Source organism: Cololabis saira, chromosome 19, assembly GCF_033807715.1.
Source record: "Cololabis saira isolate AMF1-May2022 chromosome 19, fColSai1.1, whole genome shotgun sequence".
In the NCBI taxonomy this organism is placed as follows: domain Eukaryota; kingdom Metazoa; phylum Chordata; class Actinopteri; order Beloniformes; family Belonidae; genus Cololabis; species Cololabis saira.
This window is the reverse complement of record NC_084605.1, coordinates 5,796,250-5,818,370: the sequence shown is the minus strand read 5'-3', so window position 1 is coordinate 5,818,370 and position 22,121 is coordinate 5,796,250. Positions and strand designations below refer to the sequence as shown.

The window sequence follows — 22,121 nt, the reverse complement described above, 5'->3', positions numbered from 1 at the left end:
AGTTTTGTTTAAAAAACAAACAAAAAAAACTTATGACATATACGTATCTGCGCAGCACTTAGCAACCAAACACTGCTGCATTGCATTGTGGGAAGTTTCTGCTTAGCTAGTGTCCATCAATCCACACTAATACATTTCTCCAGAATGAGTATGGATAGCGCATACTATTGTGTACGAACTAATGTTTCAGACGCACTAAAAAAATCTCACATACTGTTTTTTGCAAACTCATTAGGGTGGAAGTACGGGATTTCGGGCGCAGCTTATGAGTTTTGAAAAGATTTGAGCTCCAACGTTCAACTTTACAAACAAAACTGAACCCAGCTAGTTGAGGTGAAAAGATATAAAATAAAAGCTGCTGGAAGGAAGTAAAACTTTAATAATAACCAAGAAATCAAAAATAAATTACAGCTTCTTGTTTCATTAACCTGGTTAAAAAAATAAAATAAAAAGGTAAAACCAGTCAAATAAAAACATGATTTAAAACAAACCTGGTTGAGTTAGAATGATAACTGTAAAACTCCAGGAAAAGAAAGATAAAATAAATTAAGTTTGAACAAAGTTCTGATTTCTACTGAGAGTTCCTGCTGAAGGAGGATCTGCTCATGCTGGATCATGGGGGTAGATACGTTTACGCTGCATTTGTTGATTCAATAAATAACAGCATAGCGCCTCATTTGAGACATGAGGGGCTTTATTTTGTCCAGAAAACTACAGAAGATAAGCGTTATTTTCTTCCTGGAATCTGGAGGAAACTTCCCTTTTCTTCAGAACTGATCAGAACTGAAGAATTAAATAATAATAAATGTTGGTCTGGAGTCGCAGCGCACTACGATTTCCATAAACGGCAGCGATAGTTTGGTCTGCTGCCGTCTCCATGGCGACTCGGGACAGTTCCCTGCGGAAATTAGTTCCCCGCAGGTCTGAGTTCCCTGCAGGTGAGAGTTCCTGGCAGGTCTGCCCCCGTTCTGGGTCCAGTTCCAGGTCCAGTTCCGGGTCCAGGTCAAGTTCCAGGTCCGGGTCAGTTGTAGCTGTAGCCCGGCACCGGCAGCCGCTGGCCCTCCTTGGCCTCGAAGAAGGTGTAGGACAGCGTGATGGTGTCGACCCGGGCCATCCGCGGGTCCTCGTCGAACTCGGGGTCGATGTAGAAGAACACGGGCATGTCCACCTCCTCGTGGGGGTTCAGACGCTGCTCCTCGAAGCAGAAGCACTGCGGAGAGAAGACATCTTCATGTCATCACATGGTAATGTGGTGAGAGGAAGCAGGGCATGATGGGAAACTGAATCTACCAGCTGACTGGCCAAGCGGATACTTTTACGTTTCAGTTTTGTTCCGTTTTTGATCTAAGGCTAAAGTGTTCCAGATCATAAACAACCCCAAAAACCCCAAAGAACCATAACTACCAATTACCCTAAGAACCTTAACTCTCTCAACGGTAACTGAGACGTACATCGTTACTGGACCCTAACATCAATTTAAGATCAGTTTAGCCCAGTTTGAAACCAGTTTAAACGCAGTTTGAAACCATTTTAACCCCAGCTTGAAACCAGTTTGAAACCAGCTTTAAACCCAGTTGGAAACCCGGTGGAAACCATTTCAAACCGAAGTTGAAACCATTTCAAACCCAGTTTGAAACCGGCTCCAAGTTTGAAAACAGTTTAAACACATTTTGAAACCAGTTTAAACGCATTTTGAAACCAGTTTAAACGCATTTTGAAACCAGTTTAAACGCAGTTTGAAACCAGTTTAAACGCATTTTGAAACCAGTTTAAACGCAGTTTGAAACCAGTTTAAACGCAGTTTGAAACCCAGTTTGAAACCATTTCAAACCCAGTTTGAAACCGGCTCCCAGTTTGAAACCAGTCTAAACCCAGTTTGAAACCAGTCTAAATCCAGTTTGAAACCAGTTTAAACCCAGTTTGAACCCAGTTTGAAACCGGAGACGCCGGAGCCCGTCTCCACGGAGCCCGTCTCCACGGAGCCTGTCTCCACGGCGACCGTCTCCACGGCGACCGTCTCCACGGAGCCCTCACCTGGATCTTGTTGAAGTACTGTCCCGCCTCGAAGGGAACCACGTTGTAGGTGGAGATGCCGATGATGGCCCGGTCCGTGGGGTTCTTGGCCCGGTAGAAGGCCAGCGCCGTCTCCCCGGGAACCACCTGTGGACAGAGCAGAGGTGTTGGAGGCGTGGCCTGTGGCCCCGCCCCCACACCAGAGGTGGGTAGTAACGAGTTACATTTACTCCGTTACATTTACTTGAGTAAATTTTGGGAAATTTTGTACTTTTAGGAGTAGTTTTGAATCACTATACTTTTTACTTGAGTAGATTTGTGAAGAAGAAACTGTTCCTCTTCCTCCGCTACATTAGGCTACGTTGAGCTGTTACTTTTCTTTTATCCCTTTTATCCACGTACGCGTCAATCTCATGACATCACTGAGTGATTCTTTGGGAAAAATGTTTGTTTTTGCATGTTTTGTCACATTTACACAGACTCAAACACACACAGAGTTTCTATGAGTTCATGTTTGTTCTAGTTCTGCCTGGTTAAAAAAGAAAAGTACAAAGGCTTGAAATTTTGTGCTACTTTTTTTATAGTTATATTATTTATTTATTTATTCTGTTATTATTTTATTTTCCTTATTTATTAAAGTACTTGAATTTACTTTAAGATTATTTTAATTTAAGCTATTTTTTATTCATTTTAATTCATTTAATTATTTTATTGATTTAATTTGCCTGAAGATGATTATTTTGTACTTTTGTCTGTTTGAATGGTTGTGTTAAAAAATAAATCGTTACTCAACAGTTACTCAGTACTTGAGTAGTTTTTTCACCAAGTACTTTTTTACTTTTACTCATTATTTGGATGACTACTTTTTACTTCTACTTGAGTCATATTATTCTGAAGTAACAGTACTTTTACTTGAGTACAGTTTTTGGCTCCTCTACCCACCCCTGCCCCCCAGACTCACGTAGACCTCGCTCTGCTGCGGCCTGAAGTTCCACTGCAGGCTGGCGTGCGTGTCTGCGTTGAAGGTGACCTTGAGGACGCGCTCCTTGACCGGCGTCATGGTCTCCACCTGGTCGGCGTCGTGCCCGGCCACCGCCGTGCCGCCCAGGCCCGACGCCTGGCAGTACAGGCGGTACAGCGGCACGGCGGCGTACGACAGCCCCACCATGCCCACGCCGGCCGCCGCGATGTAGGTCAGCACCGTCTTGTTCTTGGTCCTCCACTCGTCCTCCTGCCCGCGGGCCCGGCCCCGGAACCGCCTGGTGGGGCCCAGGGGGGGGCCCCGGCCCAGGAACCGCAGCGTCCGGGCCGGGGCGCCGCACCGCAGCGGGGCTCGGAGCAGCGGCAGCAACATGGCCCGGCAGACACCTGGGGGGAACCAGGACCAGAAACCCAGTTTGAAACCAGTTTAAAACGCAGTTTAAACGCAGTTTGAAACCGCAGTTTAAACGCAGTTTGAAACCAGTTTAAACGCAGTTTGAAACCAGTTTAAACGCAGTTTGAAACCAGTTTAAACGCAGTTTAAACACAGTTTGAAACCAGTTTAAACGCAGTTTGAAACCAGTTTAAACGCAGTTTGAAACCAGTTTAAACGCAGTTTGAACACAGTTTGAAACCAGTTTAAACGCAGTTTGAACACAGTTTGAAACCAGTTTAAACGCAGTTTAAACACAGTTTGAAACCAGTTTAAACGCAGTTTGAAACCAGTTTAAACCCAGTTTGAAACCAGTTTAAACCCAGTTTGAAACCAGTTTAAACGCAGTTTGAAACCGGCTCCAGCAGGAGGAGCAGGATGGGGAACAGTTACGAGTTCTGAAAGATTTGTAACTGCGATTTTAGTGTCTCTCAAGCCGGGCAGACACTGCGATTGTCGGCTGTTTTGAGACGATTTTCCAGTCGTGCAACTATTTTTTGGATCGGGACGGATTTCGACCCAATCGTTGCTCGTGCCTCGTGCAGTGTACGTGGGGTAACGACAAGAGATTAACACCTCACGACGAGAGATTAACACCTCACGACGAGAGATTAACACCTCACGACGAGAGATTAACACCTCACGACGAGAGATTAACACCTCACGACGAGCTCACGATCACGAATCGTGAGGTCGCAAGAAAATCAAGCGTGTTTGAAATCCTGGTCGCTCCTCGTGAAGGAATCACAGTTGAAGCAGCTACGACCAGGTTTGCCTCATCCTTTCGCAGAGAGCATGCGCAATATCTGATGTCACGTCAAAAACTATTCTTTGTAGTTTAAAGTGTTGCAAATTCACATTACAAATCAAGTTTTAATAGGAGAAAAAAAAGACCGCATTTCCACGTACGGTGCGCGTCGCCGCGTACCCTACGCCGTAGGCTCTGCGTTGGTGTAACGCGGAACCATAAATCAGCCTTCAGTGTGTGCTCTGTGCGCTGTTCATTTGCTGGGACGCCGGGTTCCTCCGCCGAGACACAACTATTGTGGGATGCGTTCATTGTTGTGTCTAAAAATGATGCGCAGTGCCCACCCAATCAGAAACGGTACAGATATTTTGGGATTTTTTTTATATACATCCAAAGTAGAAAACTTTTTGCACACCGGATATGCAGAAAGGTGCGTCGGAGGAGGAAAGCTTCAGCCAATTTAAAAAGAAAACTCCTGCACACTTTCTCCTCACCAGACTAGTGTTTTATTTTTATATATATAGAAAAATAAAATTATAAAAAAAATAAAGGATCCCCATAACTTTGATCGGGTGGGCAGGACGCACATTTGGGTGGACACAGCCCACCCCTGCCCCAAAACCGGCCTCGAGTTCCAGTAAAAGAGGTCCGACGGGAGGATTATGATCGTATAGTGTGAGCAGACGGAGCATCCGAGCATCGGGTCGTACAGTGTGAGAACATAAATCGTGGGCTGTGAACTTTTGAACTCCGCGATCTAGTCGTGCAGTGTGAGATCAAACGATTTAAAATATCGCACAGTGTATGCCCAGCTTCAACGGGGGAAGGAACGATGTCCGTCAGCAATACCAGCGCTGTATAACCAGTCAGTGAAGGCCAGAGCCTCATGAGTGGAAATGACAAATAAAAAGAAAATGTAAATGTTTCACTTGAAGACAATCAATGTGTATAAAACTGAAAATATTTAAATAAATAAATGGGCTTTAATTCCCTTGTGTGTGTTCATTAAGGCTCTATTATAGGAATTACATACATTGGAATGCCCCCAGCAAAGGTAGAACTATCAGATTCTGAGCTCATAATTGTGGTTTGTAAGTGGCTGACAGGTAGATATTTTAGATTTCTCGTACATTTCTTAAAATGTAAACAATATAACCTCGGTTGGGCTGGTGGGACAGCAGTGGAAAATTTCATGTATTTTTAAATCCAAAACTTTGACAGGTCTGCACAGAAGACCCGGTTCAGGCCCAGAACCAGAACCAGAACCAGGACCAGGACCCCAGTAGACCGGGTCAGATGACGTCACATTTACCTGCAACACGGTTGCATTGAAACACTTCTGACCGAGTTAAAGAATCATTTTAAATGGATTAAAGGTTAGTTTGGAAACGATAAAACTGTAATTTAAAGGTTTTAAAGTCACCTGGAGCATTTTGATATGAATTTAAACTCAGCTGGAGCAGTTTAATAATCGCAATTTAAAGATTTTATATGGTAATTTAAAAGTTTAAACTTACAAAGAGCAGTTTAACAGTCGTAATTTAAAGGTTTTAATCGTAATTTAAAGGTTTAAACTCACCTGGAGCAGTTTAATAATCGTAATTTAAAGGTTTTAATCGTAATGTAAAGGTTTAAACTCACCTGGAGCAGTTTAATAGTCGTAATTTAAAGGTTTTAATCATAATTTAAAGGTTTAAACTCACCTGGAGCAGTTTAATAATCGTAATTTAAATGTTTTAATCTCAATTTAAAGGTTTTAATCGTAATTTAAAAGGTTTAAACTCACCAGGAGCAGTTTAATAATCGTAATTTAAATGTTGTAATCGTAATTTAAAGGTTTAAACTCACCAGGAGCAGTTTAATAATCGTAATTTAAATGTTTTAATCTTAATTTAAAGGTTTAAACTCACCTGAAGCAGTTTAATAATCGTAATTTAAATGTTTTAATCGTAATTTAAAGGTTTAAACTCACCTGGAGCCGTTTATTAATCGCAATTTAAAGGTTTTAATCGTAATTTAAATGTTTTAATCGTAATTTAAAGGTTTAAACTCACCAGGAGCAGTTTAATAATCGTAAATTAAAGGTTTTAATCGTAAATTAAAGGTTTAAACTCACCTGATCTGTTTCACTGCAGGACAGTTACCAAACACACCGGTGCACCGCTTTATGTCCTCCCCTCCTCCTTCCCTAACGAGGAAAGGGTTCCGTCCGGAACCTTTCTCCGCCCAATGAAGATCACGACAAAAAAAATAAATAAATAAATAAATAAACGCATGAAGAAATTAATTAATAACCGTTTACATTTTTTGGGAATATTTGTATTTATCCAAGTCCGATTTAATTTGAATTTAAACTCCACAAATCTCTATTATTTCCGTCTGAAAGTGCAACCTTGAGAAGCCACCCCAGAGCAGGATTGTTCCACTGCAGGTTTAAAAATGTTCCCTGCTTTCAGATTAAAGGTTCGATTAACAGACTGATCGATCAATCGATCTGACCCTGATCGATATGGACCGAAGCCCCTTGCAAAAGGAAATAAAACCAGTTGCACTATTTTTTTTTTAACTTTATTTAAAAGAATTAGCACAGAATAGGAACAGTATACAAATAGAATACAGAACATGTGCCAGGGGTTATGTTCAGTATTCGAGTTGTAAAAAAGAATCAGGGGGGATGGTGGATTTTATCTTTTGGGGACAGATAATTTGTGCTGATTACAAATAATATAATATATTACAAATAATAGCACTGACCAAAACACCTGCAGAAATACTGCAGGAATGACATAGCAGCAGTTAAATGCAGCCTTCTGTAAGCTTTAAATATCCACTGGGCTTACATCAAATACATCAAAACACAACAATAAAAAACAGTTTTCTGAACTTATCAATATGACTCTGTCCTTCACAGGATAAGTAAAATGGATCACTGCAAAAACTCAAAATCTTAACAAGAATATGTGTCTTATTTCTAGTTAAAATGTCTCATTTTAGTAAAAAAAAAATCTCATTACACTTAAAACAAGACTCATCACTGGAAAAAACAACACTTTTCACCTGTTTCAAGTAGATTTTCACTTAAAATAAGTAGAAAAATCTGCAAGTCTACGGTTTTAATAGCCTTTTCATTTGTTGATTTAGTGATTAGTTTTAAGTAAAGTTCCATTTCTTTCTGGAAAACATAAAAGCAAGGGGTTTTCTTTGAAAATTTACTCTTATGAATATGAAATTTGGCAAGAAATAAAAACAGATTTATCAAAAAGTAACATTTTCCTTCTTTCTTAGGGAAACAATGGAAAGCAAAAACAACATTTTCCCAAAGTAAATTAAAATCTATAGTGAAAGAGTCAATAATAAATTTGCTAATATCTGCCCATAGTTTTTTCAAATAAGAGCAAAGCCAGAATAAATGAACTGTTTCTGGATGTAAATTACAGAAGGAACAGTTCGTATTAATATCCTTTTTAAATTTCTGCATGTAATGGCTAGCAGGATAATATTCATGTATGATTTTGTAAGAGACCTCCTTAACCTTATTTGTGATTAAAAACTTGTTAGGAAGCATCCAAGTTTTTTTCCAATCAATATGATCTGTGAAACGATTCCAATAAACAGTAATATTAGGGATAGCAACAATATCTTTTTGAAATAAGGCACGTACCCTTTTATTATTATTCTTTTGGGTCAGTGAAAAACATATTTTACCTATTGGAGAGTCAGTTGAGAATGGGAATACCAGTTCCACTAGGAAAAGGAGAAGGTAAAGCAGTAATAAAGAAGAAAGGAATGGATATATGGCAGAAAAGGTGGGAGGAAGATCAGAAAGGACAGGAATATCACAAAATACAAAAGTCTATCATAACAAAGAAATATACAGAAAGGAACAGAAGGGAGGAAATAGTCATAACAAGACTCAGACTAGACCACACAGGATCAAATGGCACTTTGTATGTTATGGTAAAACAGTGATAAGTGTGAGAACTGTGGAGTAAAAGAAAACAGTGAACATATCCTAATGTATTGCGAAGTTGCAACAGATATGAAATAGAAAGAGAGTGGCTACAGGAAAAAGTCAGAGAAGCAGGACGTGAGTGGAATTTGAGGGGGATACTGGGAACAGAGGGAGAGGGGGTTGAAATCATAATTAAATACCATTAAATACCTCTAAATACCTCACTGGTATTTTTGCACATGTAAATATTATTCGTTTTTCAGGTTTAGTATTTCTGTTTAGTATTTCTTTTGTACATTGATAATTTTATATTGCTATTTTTTTTTATTTATTTAGCTATCTATTGGTTATTTTTCTTTTTTCTTTTTAGGATATACTTTTTTTATATACAGGACTGTCTCAGAAAATTAGAATATTGTGATAAAGTTCTTTATTTTCTGTAATGCAATTAAAAAAACAAAAATGTCATACATTCTGGATTCATTACAAATCAACTGAAATATTGCAAGCCTTTTATTATTTTAATATTGCTGATTATGGCTTACAGCTTAAGATTAAGATTCCCAGAATATTGTAATTTTTTTAGATAGGATATTTGAGTTTTCTTAAGCTGTAAGCCATGATCAGCAATATTAAAATAATAAAAGGCTTGCAATATTTCAGTTGATTTGTAATGAATCCACAATGTATGACGTTTTTGTTTTTGTAATTACATTACAGAAAATCACAATATTCTAATTTTCTGAGACAGTCCTGTATATACCTTTTCATACTTTGTGTGTTTTTTGTAAAATTGTTGAGAGTGTGTATGTTTGTTTCTCCTCTGGGGGATTAATAAAGTTTTATTCTATTCTATTCTATTCTATTCTATTCTATTCTATTCTATTAATTTCTTAACCCTTGTGCTGTCTTTGGGTCAAGGGAGGGTGAAAGGAGAAAAGAAGGAAAGAAAGAAGGAAGTAGGAAAGGGAGTAAGGAAGGGAGAAAAGATTGAAGGGAGAAAAGATGGAAGGAAGGGAGAAAAGGAAAGAAGGGGGAGAGGAAGGAAAGAAGGGAGGGAAGAAGGAAGGAATGGAGAAAATAAGGAAAGAAGGAAGGAAAAGCAAAGAAGGTAATAAAGGAACAAATGACGAAAGGGAGGTAGGAAGAAAAAGGAGTAAAGGAGGGTAAAAAAGGAGGAGAAGAGGAAAGGAAGAAGGAAGGAGAGAGCAGGAGGAAAGAAGGAAAGAAGAATTGGGTCATTTTGACCCAAAGACAGTACAAGGGTGAAAACAATTTTATAAGCAAAACAAAGCAAATTAAAAAGACAAATCTATATGTACATAAATATTTCCTGTTTGAAAGGGTGTAGGATGAAGTTTCAAAAAACTTTTCTACTCCTACCCCTTCTAATGTTCTGTTTTTACCATTTCTTCCTTTCACACAACTTCAAAAAGAAAAGCATAAAAGAAAAGAAAAAAGAAAAGAAAAAAAAACAAAGACACTAGGCTGATTAAAAAAATTAATTTAAAAAACAGGCTAAATGAAATGATGTTACACTCTTGTACAGTAGGGGGCGGTATGCTCCTTACAGATGTTTGCGATCCGCCAATAAAACAGAGAAGAAGAAGAGGAAGAAGAAGGGACTAAAAGCCTGAATTATGGTTCCGCGTTACACCGACGCAGATCCTACGCCGTAGCCTACGGCGTAGGTTACGGCGTAGATACGCGGCGACGCGCACCGTACGTTGCGCGTGTAACGCAGGAGCATAAATCAGCCCCAGCGGGTCCGCAGCATCATGGAGGGGGTGACGGTGGGCCAGGTGTTCGACGCCGAGTGCATCCTCAGCAAGAGGTCCAGGAAGGTGAGAACCCCCCGAACCCGGACCCGGAACCCGGCCCGGGACCCGGAACCGGGTCCTGGCCCGGTACCGGTACCGGTACCGCTGCTGCAGCTGCAGCAATGGCCGCTGATGTGTGTGTTTCTCTGCAGGGGAAGCTGGAGTACCTGGTCAAGTGGAGAGGCTGGTCGTCCAAGTGAGTCTGAGCTGCTGCTGCTGCTGGTGCAAGACAAAAGACAGACCCAAACCAGGGAGGCCCGGTTCTGGTGCTGGTTCTGACCCGGTTCTGACCCGGTTCTGGCTGAACCGGGACCAGAACCGCAGCAGAGCCACAGGCCGGGGTTCTGAGAGGGAAACAGAGCTCACAGGGAGTCCAGAACCAGAACCAGAACCAGAACCAAAACACTTAGGGAGTACAGAACCCAGAACCTTCAGGGAGTACAGAACCAGAACAAATAATACAAATAGTATAATACATACATAATAATACAAACAATACAAATAATTCTAGATAAGGTCATTCCAGGCAGGTATTGGTTATAAAGGTGTTTTATTTGATTTAATTTCTATGTATTTATGTCTGAGAATGATGCTGATGTAGTTATCCTCTGTATGGATTGTGATTAAGGGAGTTGTGTCTATTATTGTTTTGTTTGTCATGTGTAATGTATGTCTGTATGTATTAAGTGTTAATTTGTGTGTTGTGTTTATGTCGAACCCCAGGAAGAATAGCTAATGCTGTGGCTAATGCTAATGGGGATCCTAAATAAAACAAACAAACAAACAATCAATACAGAACCAGAACCGAGGGATTCCAGAACCAGGACCGGCTGGTCCCCAGCATCAGTTGAACCTAGGGCTGGGCGATATGGCCTTTTATTAATATACGATACACAATATATATCTCCATATTTTGCCTTAGCCTTGAATTAACACTTTGATGCTACAATCACACCAGTATGATGATGCTATATGTTTACATTAAAACATTCTTGTTCATACTGCATTAATATATGCTCATTTTAAACTTTCATGCAAAAAGTGGGAATAAGTCAAATTTACCAAAACTGTATTTATTAAACAGTTACTAAGCAATGAGTGGCACAAACATAAAAAGTGTCATTTCAAAACAGAAAGTGCACGTTGCATCTCTCTGACTCCCCGTCTGAAGAACATCTGCTAAGTAATGTTCTGGTCCTGGTTTTACCGGGTTTTACCTGGATGAGCTGCTCTGAGCAGGACGGGCCTTTAGAGCACCTTTATATTAAATTGTAGGTGTAGGGACTGCAATGTTTCATCCTCTCCTCCTTTAATTTGCATCACTTTCACTTACTTTTAGAAATATGACGTCATATAGTCTTATAGTTGTTTGACTTTGTTTCGATGATAGTGATTGATTTGATGTGGCCACATTTAAGCAACACGAGTCAAGTCAAGTTAGTTTATTTGTCAAAACCATGTGTACAGGTTTATACATAGGATTCGAAATTGCAATGCTCCCAGGCCCACAGTGTATATACATTTGGACAAGACAGAGACAATATAGACATAACACTGACAATATAGACGTACACTGACAGGACACATAACAATATGTCATTGCAGAAAAAACATAAAAACAGATATAAAAACACAGTACAAGTATAAAAGAACAGGCTTCTAGGCGGCAGTGCTACTGGTTAAAAAGTTAAAATGCCGGGTTGAGGGAGGGCAGGGCAGAGAGAGAGATTCAGATTCAGAAAACTTTATTCATCCCCGAGGGGCAATTGCAGAGTTCAGCATCCTGACAGCTTGGTGGAGAAAGCTGTCTTTCAGTCTGCTAGTCCTGGCCCTAAGGCTTCTCAGTCTTCTTCCGGACGGCAGCAGACTGAAGAGGCCGTTGGATGGGTGGGTGGAGTCTCTTGCAATGCAGAGGGCTTTTCGGGTGAGGCGGGTGCTGTAGATATCCTGGAGGGTCGGGAGAGAGACTCCCAGGATCTTCTCAGCTGCTCTCACCACACGTTGCACACGGTGCAGGTGCCATACCACACGGTGATGCAGCTGGTGAGGATGCTCTCTATGGTGCCTCTGTAGAAGGTGTACATGATGGAGGCTGGAGTTCTGGCTCTCTTCAGCTTGCGGAGGAAGTAGAGTCGTTGTTGGGCACTAGGTGACGTTTCTCAGCTCTGGAAGAGAAAAGCCTGAATTTTGGTTCCGCGTTAAATCGACGCAGAACCTACGCCGTAGGGTACGGCATAGAGTACACGGCGACGTGCAACTACGCCGTAGGCTCTGCGTTGGTGTAACGAGGAACCATAAATCAGCTTAAAGGCTCGGCTGCGTGTGTCGCGTTGAGCGGCTCCTCCTCCCCTGATTTAACGCCCGCGGCTAAAAGCAAATGTATATTCGAATATTCACGATAGAGTCATTTTGTACATCGCACAGAGTAGAAGCTGAGATACATCGACTATACTCGATATATCGCCCAGCCCTAGTTGAACCCTCATAACGACACTTTTTTTGTCCAGAACCAGCACACGGTCCGGGATGGTTTCTGGACCCGGTCCAGCTTCCTGAACCGCTGACAGTAAAACTGCCGGAGGAACTAAACCGTCTGAGAAGGAAACAAGCGGTTTATGACTCTTATGTTCAGATTTAAGTTCAGATTGTGGGACAAACTTCCTGTGGTCGGCTGAGAAAACGTGCTGGTTAAATATTGACGTCAACAATTCATTAAAACCTGCAGTTCTCTTGCTGACCACCGGATCTGAACCTGCGGTTCCTCTACTGACCACTAGGTGGCTGCAGGGCTTACTGGAGTTACTGGGGTTGCTGCGGTTACTGCGGATGCTGAGGTTGCTGCGGTTACTGCGGATGCTGAGGTTGCTGCGGTTGCTGCGGTTGCTAGGGTTGCTGCAGTTACTGCAGTTGCTAGGGTTACTGCGGATGCTGAGGTTGCTGTGGTTAGATCTGTAGGTGTGGGCTCAGTGTTTTCCTTTATATTTACATCCCTAACTCTGTACCTCCCTAACTCTCCATCCTCCCTAACTCTCCATCCTCCCTAACTCTCAATCCTCCCTAACTCTCAATCCTCCCTAACTCTCAATCCTCCCTAACTCTCAATCCTCCCTAACTCTCAATCCTCCCTAACTCTCAATCCTCCCTAACTCTCAATCCTCCCTAACTCTCAATCCTCCCTAACTCTCAATCCTCCCTAACTCTCAATCCTCCCTAACTCTCCATCCTCCCTAACTCTCAATCCTCCCTAACTCTCAATCCTCCCTAACTCTCAATCCTCCCTAACTCTCAATCCTCCCTAACTCTCAATCCTCCCTAACTCTCAATCCTCCCTAACTCTCTGTACCTCCCTAACTCTCTGTACCTCCCTAACTCTCCGTACTCCCTAACTCTCTGTACCTCCCTAACTCTCTGTACTCCCTAACTCTGTACCTCCCTAACTCTGTACCTCCCTAACTCTCTGTACCTCCCTAACTCTCCATCCTCCCTAACTCTCCGTACTCCCTTACTCTACGTACTCCCTAACTCTCCGTACTCCCTAACTCTCCGTACTCCCTAAGTCTCCGTACTCCCTAACTCTCCGTACCTCCCTAACTCTCCGTACCTCCCTAACTCTCCGTACTCCCTAAGTCTCCGTACTCCCTAACTCTCCGTACTCCCTAACTCTCCGTACCTCCCTAACTCTCCCTACTCCCTAACTCTCCGTACTCCCTAACTCTCCGTACTCCCTAACTCTCCGTACCTCCCTAACTCTCCGTACTCCCTAACTCTCCGTACTCCCTAACTCTCCGTACCTCCCTAACTCTCCGTACCTCCCTAACTCTCCGTACTCCCTAACTCTCCGTACTCCCCAACTCTCCGTACTCCCCAACTCTCCGTACTCCCCAACTCTCCGTACTCCCCAACTCTCCGTACTCCCTAACTCTCTGTACTCCCTAACTCTCTGTACCTCCCTAACTCTCCGTACTCCCTAACTCTCCGTACTCCCTAACTCTCCGTACTCCCTAACTCTCTGTACCTCCCTAACTCTCCATCCTCCCTAACTCTCTGTACCTCCCTAATTCTCTGTAGTGATGCTGAGGCGTGAAAGTGTTTCCGTTACATTTCTACTTTAAACTGGATTATTGATCCGTAAGAAAAGCCTCCTCATGAACGCGTGAAAAGCTCTTTGTGATATTTGCCGTTTCTATTACAGGGTTTTTCTTTGCGATATGAAGGTTTAGTGCAAATTGAGGTGTGTTTGGGCCCTCTTGTGGCTGCAGGTGTTACTACACCTGTGATCAGGTAGAAAATGGTTTGCTTTTGTCTTCCTTTTACGTTTGTGGGCGTTCCTGGTGTCTCTTGTGGTTGTTTCACTGTCTGAAGGTTTATTAACGTGCATAACGACATAAAACACCTGACGGGATGTCCTGTAAGACTCTGCTGACACCCGTCCTCGTGTTTCCAACCTGAAAACGTCCAGCGACACGTATCGCTGCATTGCTGCGGTAGTTAGTTTCAAACTCGCCACCGGCACCTGAATGTTGTCAGGGTTCTTCATAATCCTGAACCTGCCGACTCCAAAGTTCTGACGTTGACACCGAACTGGTTCTGATGGTTTCAGGCACAACAGCTGGGAACCGGAGGAGAACATCCTGGACCCGCGGCTGCTGGCAGCGTTTCACAAGAGGTGAGCGTCGGCTCGGGGTCGGGCGGGAACTCTTTTAGCTTTATCTCCGGAGACGAGTAGGAACAGTCCGGGGAGAAGTTGAACTATCGTACGATTCCTGGTTGAACTGACAGAGATGCCGTTGGTTTGTTTCAGGGAACAAGAGCGAGAGCTTCTGTTTCAGAAGAAAGGGAAGAGGCCACGAGGACGACCCCGGAAGATTCTGGTAAAAGCAGAACCACACCCGCTCATTTACTATGTTAACATGCAGTCAAAATATATTCAGGTTACTGAAACATTCAGAATATTCTGTTTCCATGCCTGAGGAAACATGTTTTAATTACATGGTAATTAATAGAGGTGTAACGATACACTAATCTCACGATACGGTATGATACACGATATTGAGGTCACGATAACGATACGATACGATATTATAGCAGTATTTTTTTAACAACCTTGCATGAGGAACATATGACTGGAAAAAAATGTTATTTTATTTGAAAGACACAAAATACAAAACAATGCTGTGCATTTGCCCTATTGTTACAGTTTGTAATGCTTTATAACTGTTTAAGTTTTAAAGAGAAAGCCAGGCCAACCATTTTCCACAAACTGAACTAAAAGTAAATGTCAGGTTTGCATTATGCATCTTCAGTTTCATACAAGTACAAATATTTTGCCACAAACTGAATAGTTTCTCTCATGTATGATTTCACTTTTTTCTTTTCCAGAAATTTAACAACTAAAATTAAATAAATAAATAAAAGTAAATAATTACATACAGTTTTACATCATAATAAACAGATTGATTCATGCTCACCTTATAAGTATAAGAGGAGATTTATTTTTGTTAAGGTTATTTTGGTAATTCAGGGTTCATTATTTTATAAATGTATTCTTTATATTCTGATGTAAATCAGGGACTATAATGACACTAGTCAGTTTATCTGTAGTGATTAGTCTGTTTTAGATTGGGCGGAGTGATACGCCACAGTACGGCACTAGCTGCTGTGTTGATGTTCTAAAATCCTACACTGTTGAGGGACATTAAAGTACACTGGAACTCAGCAGAAGTTTCCCCGTGTTTATCCTACTCACCACCCCAAAAAGGTTTAATTTAATAAGGTAAGGCTTAACTCTACACCAGCCTTACATAAGTAAAAGTTCAGAGCTCAAAACGGGACTAGTTTCTTCTGAGCGGAGGAAGATTTTGGTCCGCGGGTCGAGGCGCGGTCGTTACTAGTCAACACAATAGATTAATATTAATAACCCAATATTGCAATACAGTTTGTCACCTCCACGACACGTATCGTGATGTTTTTGTATCACGAAATTTTGTGGCACGATATATTGTTACACCCCTAGTAATTAATCATTCAGGATATCTGGATCAAACCAGCGACGCACGGAGAACGTCTTGACGCAATTCCCGTCATTTCTGCTTCTTCTTCCTGTATCCAAATCCAAATCCAAAACAATAACAGCAGCACGGCGGATAATCAACAGCCCGGTAGAAGTCGTTTTGTTTCTTGTCCCTGTAGTTCTCCTTTTTCAGCGTCTTCCAGCGGAGCTTGATCTGGTCTGGCGTTCTTACAAATGCTGCTTCGCGCATCTCTTTGTAAATCTTCTATCCCGGTACTTTCTACCGTCTACAAATGCAGAAATGTTCATATCCTTCATTACATTTATGAAGTGATTAGTCTCCTCCTGGTCTTGGTTTCTCCGTGTTTATAAAAACTTCCTGGACTCAAAAGACCAGGATTCCTTGTGAACAGAGCATGTGCAGAAAACAAATTCCTGTTCTGTTTAATCGGGATATTCCGTTAGACGTTTACATGACCGAATATTCGGGTTTTAAAAGGAGTAACCCAGGGCTCATATTCGGGTTTTTAAAAACCAGAATATAAGCAAATTCGGGTTATTCAAAGGGGTTATTGGTGTTTACATGGCCGTGCAAATTCGGGTTATTGCCAATATTCGGGTTTTAAAAGGGTTATTTACGGTGGCTGAGACCCGCCATTGCTGAAAATAAAAGTAACACTGCAAACAGAAACAAACCCTGCTGCAAATAAAATTTAAAAAATGACGCAAAAGTAAAAAAGCCACAAAGGAAGTGAATTACCGGGGACTATTTTTGCCGATGCACCGGTGTTGCACATTGAAAATTACACGTAGCGACGTTGAACACTAACCTTTTCACTTATTTTGTCGTTCGTTGTTCTTCTTATTCCTCGCTCTTCTTATTTCTTCCTTTTCACTTACGTCCTCTTCGTCTTCTTCTTCTCCTCTCACGTAAAAAACACCAGTGCATCAGCACAAATAGTCCCCGGTAATTCACTTCCGTTGTGGCTTTTTTATTTGCGTAGTTTTTTTTTTTTTTGCAGCGGCGTTTGTTTATATTTGCAGCGTTTCTTTTATTTGCAAAGCGTTTATTTTATTTGCAGCGTTTCTTTAATTTTCAGCAATGGTGGGTCTCGGCCACCGTAGTTATTGACTGCATGTAAACACAGTCATTGTTTCTCTGCAGCCTCATCCTCACTCTCCCCCTCCGTCTTCCTTTCAGCCCCCACCAGCCGCCACCAAGGACAGCAGCTCCTCGTCCTCCTCGTCCTCCGGCCTCTCCGAGCTGCCCTCCTCTTCGTCCTCCGAGGATGAAGAGCAGACACGGAAGAGCAAGCCGGGTCCTCGGGTCCACCCGGTCCCCCAGAAGAGACCCCAGATCATGCTGGCCAAGCCGGACCCGTCCCGCAAGAAGCGCGGGAGGAAGCCGCTGCACCCGGACCTGAAGGCGCTCCGCCAGGCCAAGCTCCGCGCCCCCCCGCCTCCCCCGCGCCACCACCAGCCGCTCCGCCTGCCCGGCGAGGAGCCGCGGCCCGGCGTGAAGAAGCCGCTGCAGCCGGCCAGCTTCACCTACACGGGCCTGAGCAGGAGCTCCCGAGAGGAGGCGGCCTCCACCTCCCCCTCCACCTCCACCTCCCAGACCTCCGGCAGCTCCTTCTCCCCGGCCAACTCCTCCAAACCGCTGGGCTGCATCTGGACCGGCCGCTCCGTGTCCAGCTCCTCGTCCTCCAAAGCGCTGCTGTCGCAGAAGAGCTCGGAGCTGCGGCGCTCCGTCTCCGAGGCGGCCGGCGGCTTCAAGACCCTGAAACCCGCCGGCGGCTCGTCGGCGGCGCTGGGAGCCCACCGGAGCTTCGGCGGGGGCCAGGCGGCGCTGCAGCGCTCGCCGCTGGGGCACCGGAGGCCGGACGGGGCGGGGATCAAGGCCGGGCTGCTCCAGCGCAAGCAGCAGAACTCCAGTCACTGCAAACCGCCGTCCTCGCCCCGAGACCGGGCCGGCCCGGGCCTGAGCCTGCGAGGGCTCAACCCGCAGGGCGTTGGCAAGCCGCCCGCCGCCGGCGGACTGCAGGGGCCGGCCGGCTTCAGGGGCGGCGCCGTCCTCAAAGGCGCGCTGGGCGGTGCCAAAGACACTCGTCTGCCCGCCGGGGGGCAGCTCTCCGCTCGGGCGGCGGACGGCGCCGCCGAGCAGGGCTGGGGGAGGGGCCTTCCGGCGGAGGAGCGGAAACACGGGCTCGGCGCTCAGAACCGCAGCCTGAACGAGCTCAGCACCGGCGACTCGGACGAGACGAGCAGCAGCGAGTCGGAACGCGACGCCTCGCTGTTCCCCGACGACCACGACGGCCGGCTGGGTCTGGGCGCCGGCGGCGCCGGCGGGTTGGACACAGAAACGGACTGGCGGCCCACGCGGGGCCTCCTGGAGCACGTCTTCGTCACGGACGTCACTGCCAACTTCATCACGGTGACGGTGAAGGAGTCGCTGACCAGCGTGGGATTCTTCAGCTCCCGGAACCACTGAAGGAGCCGGTCGGACCCACGACCCAACGACCCAACCACACACCTCCCACCGACGCTCAGGTTTCTCCCAGCGCTCCGGTGGTCCCAGCTACCGCCCCCCCCTGAAGAACGCACAACACAGCAGCCGCACACGAACCACACCGTTGTCATGGAAACAGACGACCACAGTCGTCCTGCGGCTCCGGGTGCTAAACGTTTCACTCGTCTGTTCTCGGTTTACATTTTCTAAACAATCCCTTCAGGATAAATGAAACTGCTGCGGAGTGAGGGGAGGTGTGCAGCCGGGGCGTGGACCTGCAGGTGGACCCCCCCCCCCCCCCGACCCCGGTGGTGTTCTGTACGGGAGCTTTCAGACCTGTGGCCCGTTTGTTTTGTTCCGATTCAGGGGCTAAATCGATACAGTTGTTTCGTTTGTGGGGTTTGTGTTCACAACCGTCTGTAGCTTCAAAGCTGATAACTAATGCCGTGCGCGAATAGGGATGGGAATTGATAACATTTTTTCGGTTCCGATTTTCGATTCTGCTTAACGATTCGATTCTTTATCGATTCTCATTTGGAAAAAAAGAGAACAAAAAATTTTAGTATCAACTTTGTTTTATATCTTTGAACAAAAAAATATAAGTGAGGTCTTAAGACGCCCCCAGCCTTGGGCTCCTCCATGGTACCAGGGGGTCCCCACAAATTATTTGTAATATAAAATATGTATTTAATATAAAATAATAATAATACAATAAATATTCTTCTGTAGAAATTAACTAAATACAACAAATTATTTTGTGGCAATTACACAAGAATGTCCAGTAACATGTTCAACACCACAAACTTAGTCACTGCTGGTGACATTAATCTATTCTGGCCTGATTCTCTTCCCTGCCTTGATGAAAGGAGAAGCTAGCGGTGACTGCTCTTTAACTTCTCCATAGATGAGCTGACGAGCTGCAGCTGTGTCAGGAGCGCCCGGCTCATCCGTGTGGCCGAGCGCGCAGCTCTTCTAAAGCATGAATTATTGTTCCGCGTTACACCAACGCAGAGCCTACGGCGTAGGATACGCGGGGACGCGCGCCGTACGGTACGTGTCGCCGCGATCCCTACGCTGTAGGCTCTGCGTTGGTGTAACGTGGAACCATAAATCAGCCTGTAACACGCCGGCTGACTCCGTGCTCCCAGCGCATCAGCCGGCCGAGTCCTAACCGTTTCCCCCCTTTGTTGAAATGTCCACATTGCAAGAATTGTCACCCTGTTGTCATCCTTTTTGGTAAAATGTAACCAAACTTTCGAGCGTTTATGCCGCTTTGTCCCCGTGTTTTCCTGCTGGGCGCGAATGCGCACGTTGCGCAACGTGCTTGGTGACGTCATTCACGCCCACTGGAATCGATAAGGGAATCGTTTGCGAAAAAGGCAAACGATTCCAAGGAATTGAAACACTGGGAACTGGTTCTCAACAAGAACCGGTTCTCGATTCCCATCCCTATGCGCGAACCAGCTGCTCTCTCATTGGTCAGAAATGAACACGGAAGGAGTTTCCTCTTCCGTACCCCGGGGAAAAACAACGATGGTTATAAAGCCCCTTTCACAGAGAGGGTGCAAAGTGCAGACCGCCGCCGGCGATCCCGTTTAATGTGTATGTGCTACCGCGGTGAAGGAGCAGACCGCTCTGCCACCGGGCTCAGCGGCGCCTGCCACGGCGTTTGCGCCGCACCTGCCTGCCCGAATTGAACATTTTTTTATTTCACCGTGCCGCGCTGACGACATCTCGGTGCGTCCAATAAGAGGGAAGAGAGAAGAGAGTAGGGCTGAAACGATTCCACGAATAATTCGATTACAAAAAATGATTGAGGAATCTTCTCTGCCTCGAGGAATCGTTTAATTTCACCAGCTCAAAACATCGTATTACACCCAGATAGGGTTGCAAAGGGGTGGAAAATTTCCGGTAAATTTCCGGAAACTTTCCATGGGAAGTTAAGCTGGGGAATTTTGGAAATATTCCAAATTGGAAACTTTCCATGGGAATTATGGGAATTATGGGAATTAACTGGAAATTGGGGGTAATTTAAACAAACTGTATCATATCCAAACATAAATGTAAGTATTTATTTTGTCATAAGCAGATATCCATGCAAGATAATACAAAAACATGACATTTCAACAGATTTATTTGAGTAGAACTTTAGTTTTTATTCTTGTATGAACAATTATTTTAATGAACAACAAAAACATGAATGTTGAGTAAATACTAACTCACCCCACTCCCCCACCCAATCAAAAAGTAATGCAAGTTAAACATTAATACCATTATAGATCAAATATATTTACCCCATAATATTATCAAAACTTACTTGACTTTATATAGTCTGTGGGCTCAAATGTGTGGCTTCAATAGTCTTGTGCTTTGAGCTCAAATGTGTGGCCTCCAGGCTTCAACAAATCACCTGAGCATGTGATGGAGGAATGCACAGTGCATGTAGGGGGCGTGGCCTCAATAGTCCTGCAGTAAGCAATGTGCTGTGTGCATGTGATTGAGGAGTGTACTTGCATTAAATCTGGTTGTTTTAGCCAAGACTATGCTACAATATATTTCCCCCAACTATATTTAAGTTCCCTGTTAAGGGCCAACCTTCAATTCTGTAAATTTCTTATTTATTCCCGTTAATTCCCATATATTCCCGTTAATTCCCATGGAAAGTTTCCAACTTTGAAAATTCCCGGAATTTTGCAACCCTACACCCAGACTACATTTAATGCGACACAACATGCTGATGCCGTACATGTAAAGGAAGAAGAAAGAGGCGGCGGATATGTTTGGTTTTAGTAACATGCCATGCTCAGACAGTCAGACACATGTAGCTCAGTGCTTAACTTTTATTTTTAATCCACTCTATATTCTTCTGGTCCGTTCTCCTATATGTTCCCCCTCTAACCCGGTACATACATAGGTTCCTCTAAACATCTGTTCCCGCTATAGTTTTCACTAAAAGAAAAGGCAGAAAATGTCAGACAAATAAAAACGTAATAAAGCTAACTGGGTAGTTTTCAATTTTAGTTCTGTAGTCATTCATGGATAAAACATCAAGTAGCACTGGTTCCTAATGTGCTCCAATACAGCAGCTCTCAGAATGTTATTTTGAACACTGCCAAAACTCAAAATCTTATACTTTAACTTAAAACTTAACTAGAACTTAAAATGTGATTGACACAAATGAAAGTTCAATGGAAACACGTGGCAAAAACACCTAACCTTTTAAGTGATGTGTGTTACCAGGTGTAATGGCATTTTTAGGTTAGAAATAAGAAAATTTCTTGGTAAGATCCTTAGTTTTTTGAGTGAATCAGTGAATTTGGTCGACTGGTGTAAGTTCAGGGTTTTTAAATGAACAGCCATGAACCTACTGGATTATATAATTTGGTCTTAGTAATGTCAATTAACATCTAACATCTTATGTATATTTATAATTGCTCTTTAACTACACAAAAATGTTTTATACGATTACTCGATTAATCGATGGAATTTTCAGTAGAATATTCGATTACTAAAATATTGGATAGCTGCAGCCCTAGAAGAGAGAAAGTTGTGTCCAATAGGAGAGAAGGAGGTGGAGGCTGCACCGACTCTTCTCCTTGGCCGCGGTCGCACATACACATGAATGGAGTTGTCGGTTGCTGTGTGGATTATGTTC

The 22,121-nt window shown here is 43.7% G+C and overlaps 2 protein-coding genes across 2 annotated transcripts; one reads left to right on the top strand and one right to left on the bottom strand.

Annotated features, from left to right (window-relative positions):
* Window positions 1-359: 359 nt before the first annotated feature.
* On the bottom strand, window positions 360-6,403 carry LOC133419161 (cytochrome c oxidase assembly protein COX11, mitochondrial). The gene is made up of 4 exons (XM_061708177.1): window positions 6,292-6,403; window positions 2,975-3,381; window positions 2,035-2,160; window positions 360-1,210 (listed from the first exon to the last, which is right to left on the bottom strand). The coding sequence occupies exons 2-4, from the start codon at window positions 3,365-3,367 to the stop codon at window positions 1,022-1,024; spliced, it is 708 nt and encodes a 235-aa protein (XP_061564161.1). The 5' UTR covers window positions 3,368-3,381; window positions 6,292-6,403; the 3' UTR covers window positions 360-1,021.
* A 3,452-nt stretch (window positions 6,404-9,855) lies between these two features.
* On the top strand, window positions 9,856-18,475 carry LOC133419242 (chromobox protein homolog 2-like). The gene is made up of 5 exons (XM_061708301.1): window positions 9,856-9,971; window positions 10,100-10,143; window positions 14,548-14,613; window positions 14,749-14,818; window positions 17,159-18,475. The coding sequence occupies exons 1-5, from the start codon at window positions 9,906-9,908 to the stop codon at window positions 18,446-18,448; spliced, it is 1,536 nt and encodes a 511-aa protein (XP_061564285.1). The 5' UTR covers window positions 9,856-9,905; the 3' UTR covers window positions 18,449-18,475.
* Window positions 18,476-22,121: the final 3,646 nt, after the last annotated feature.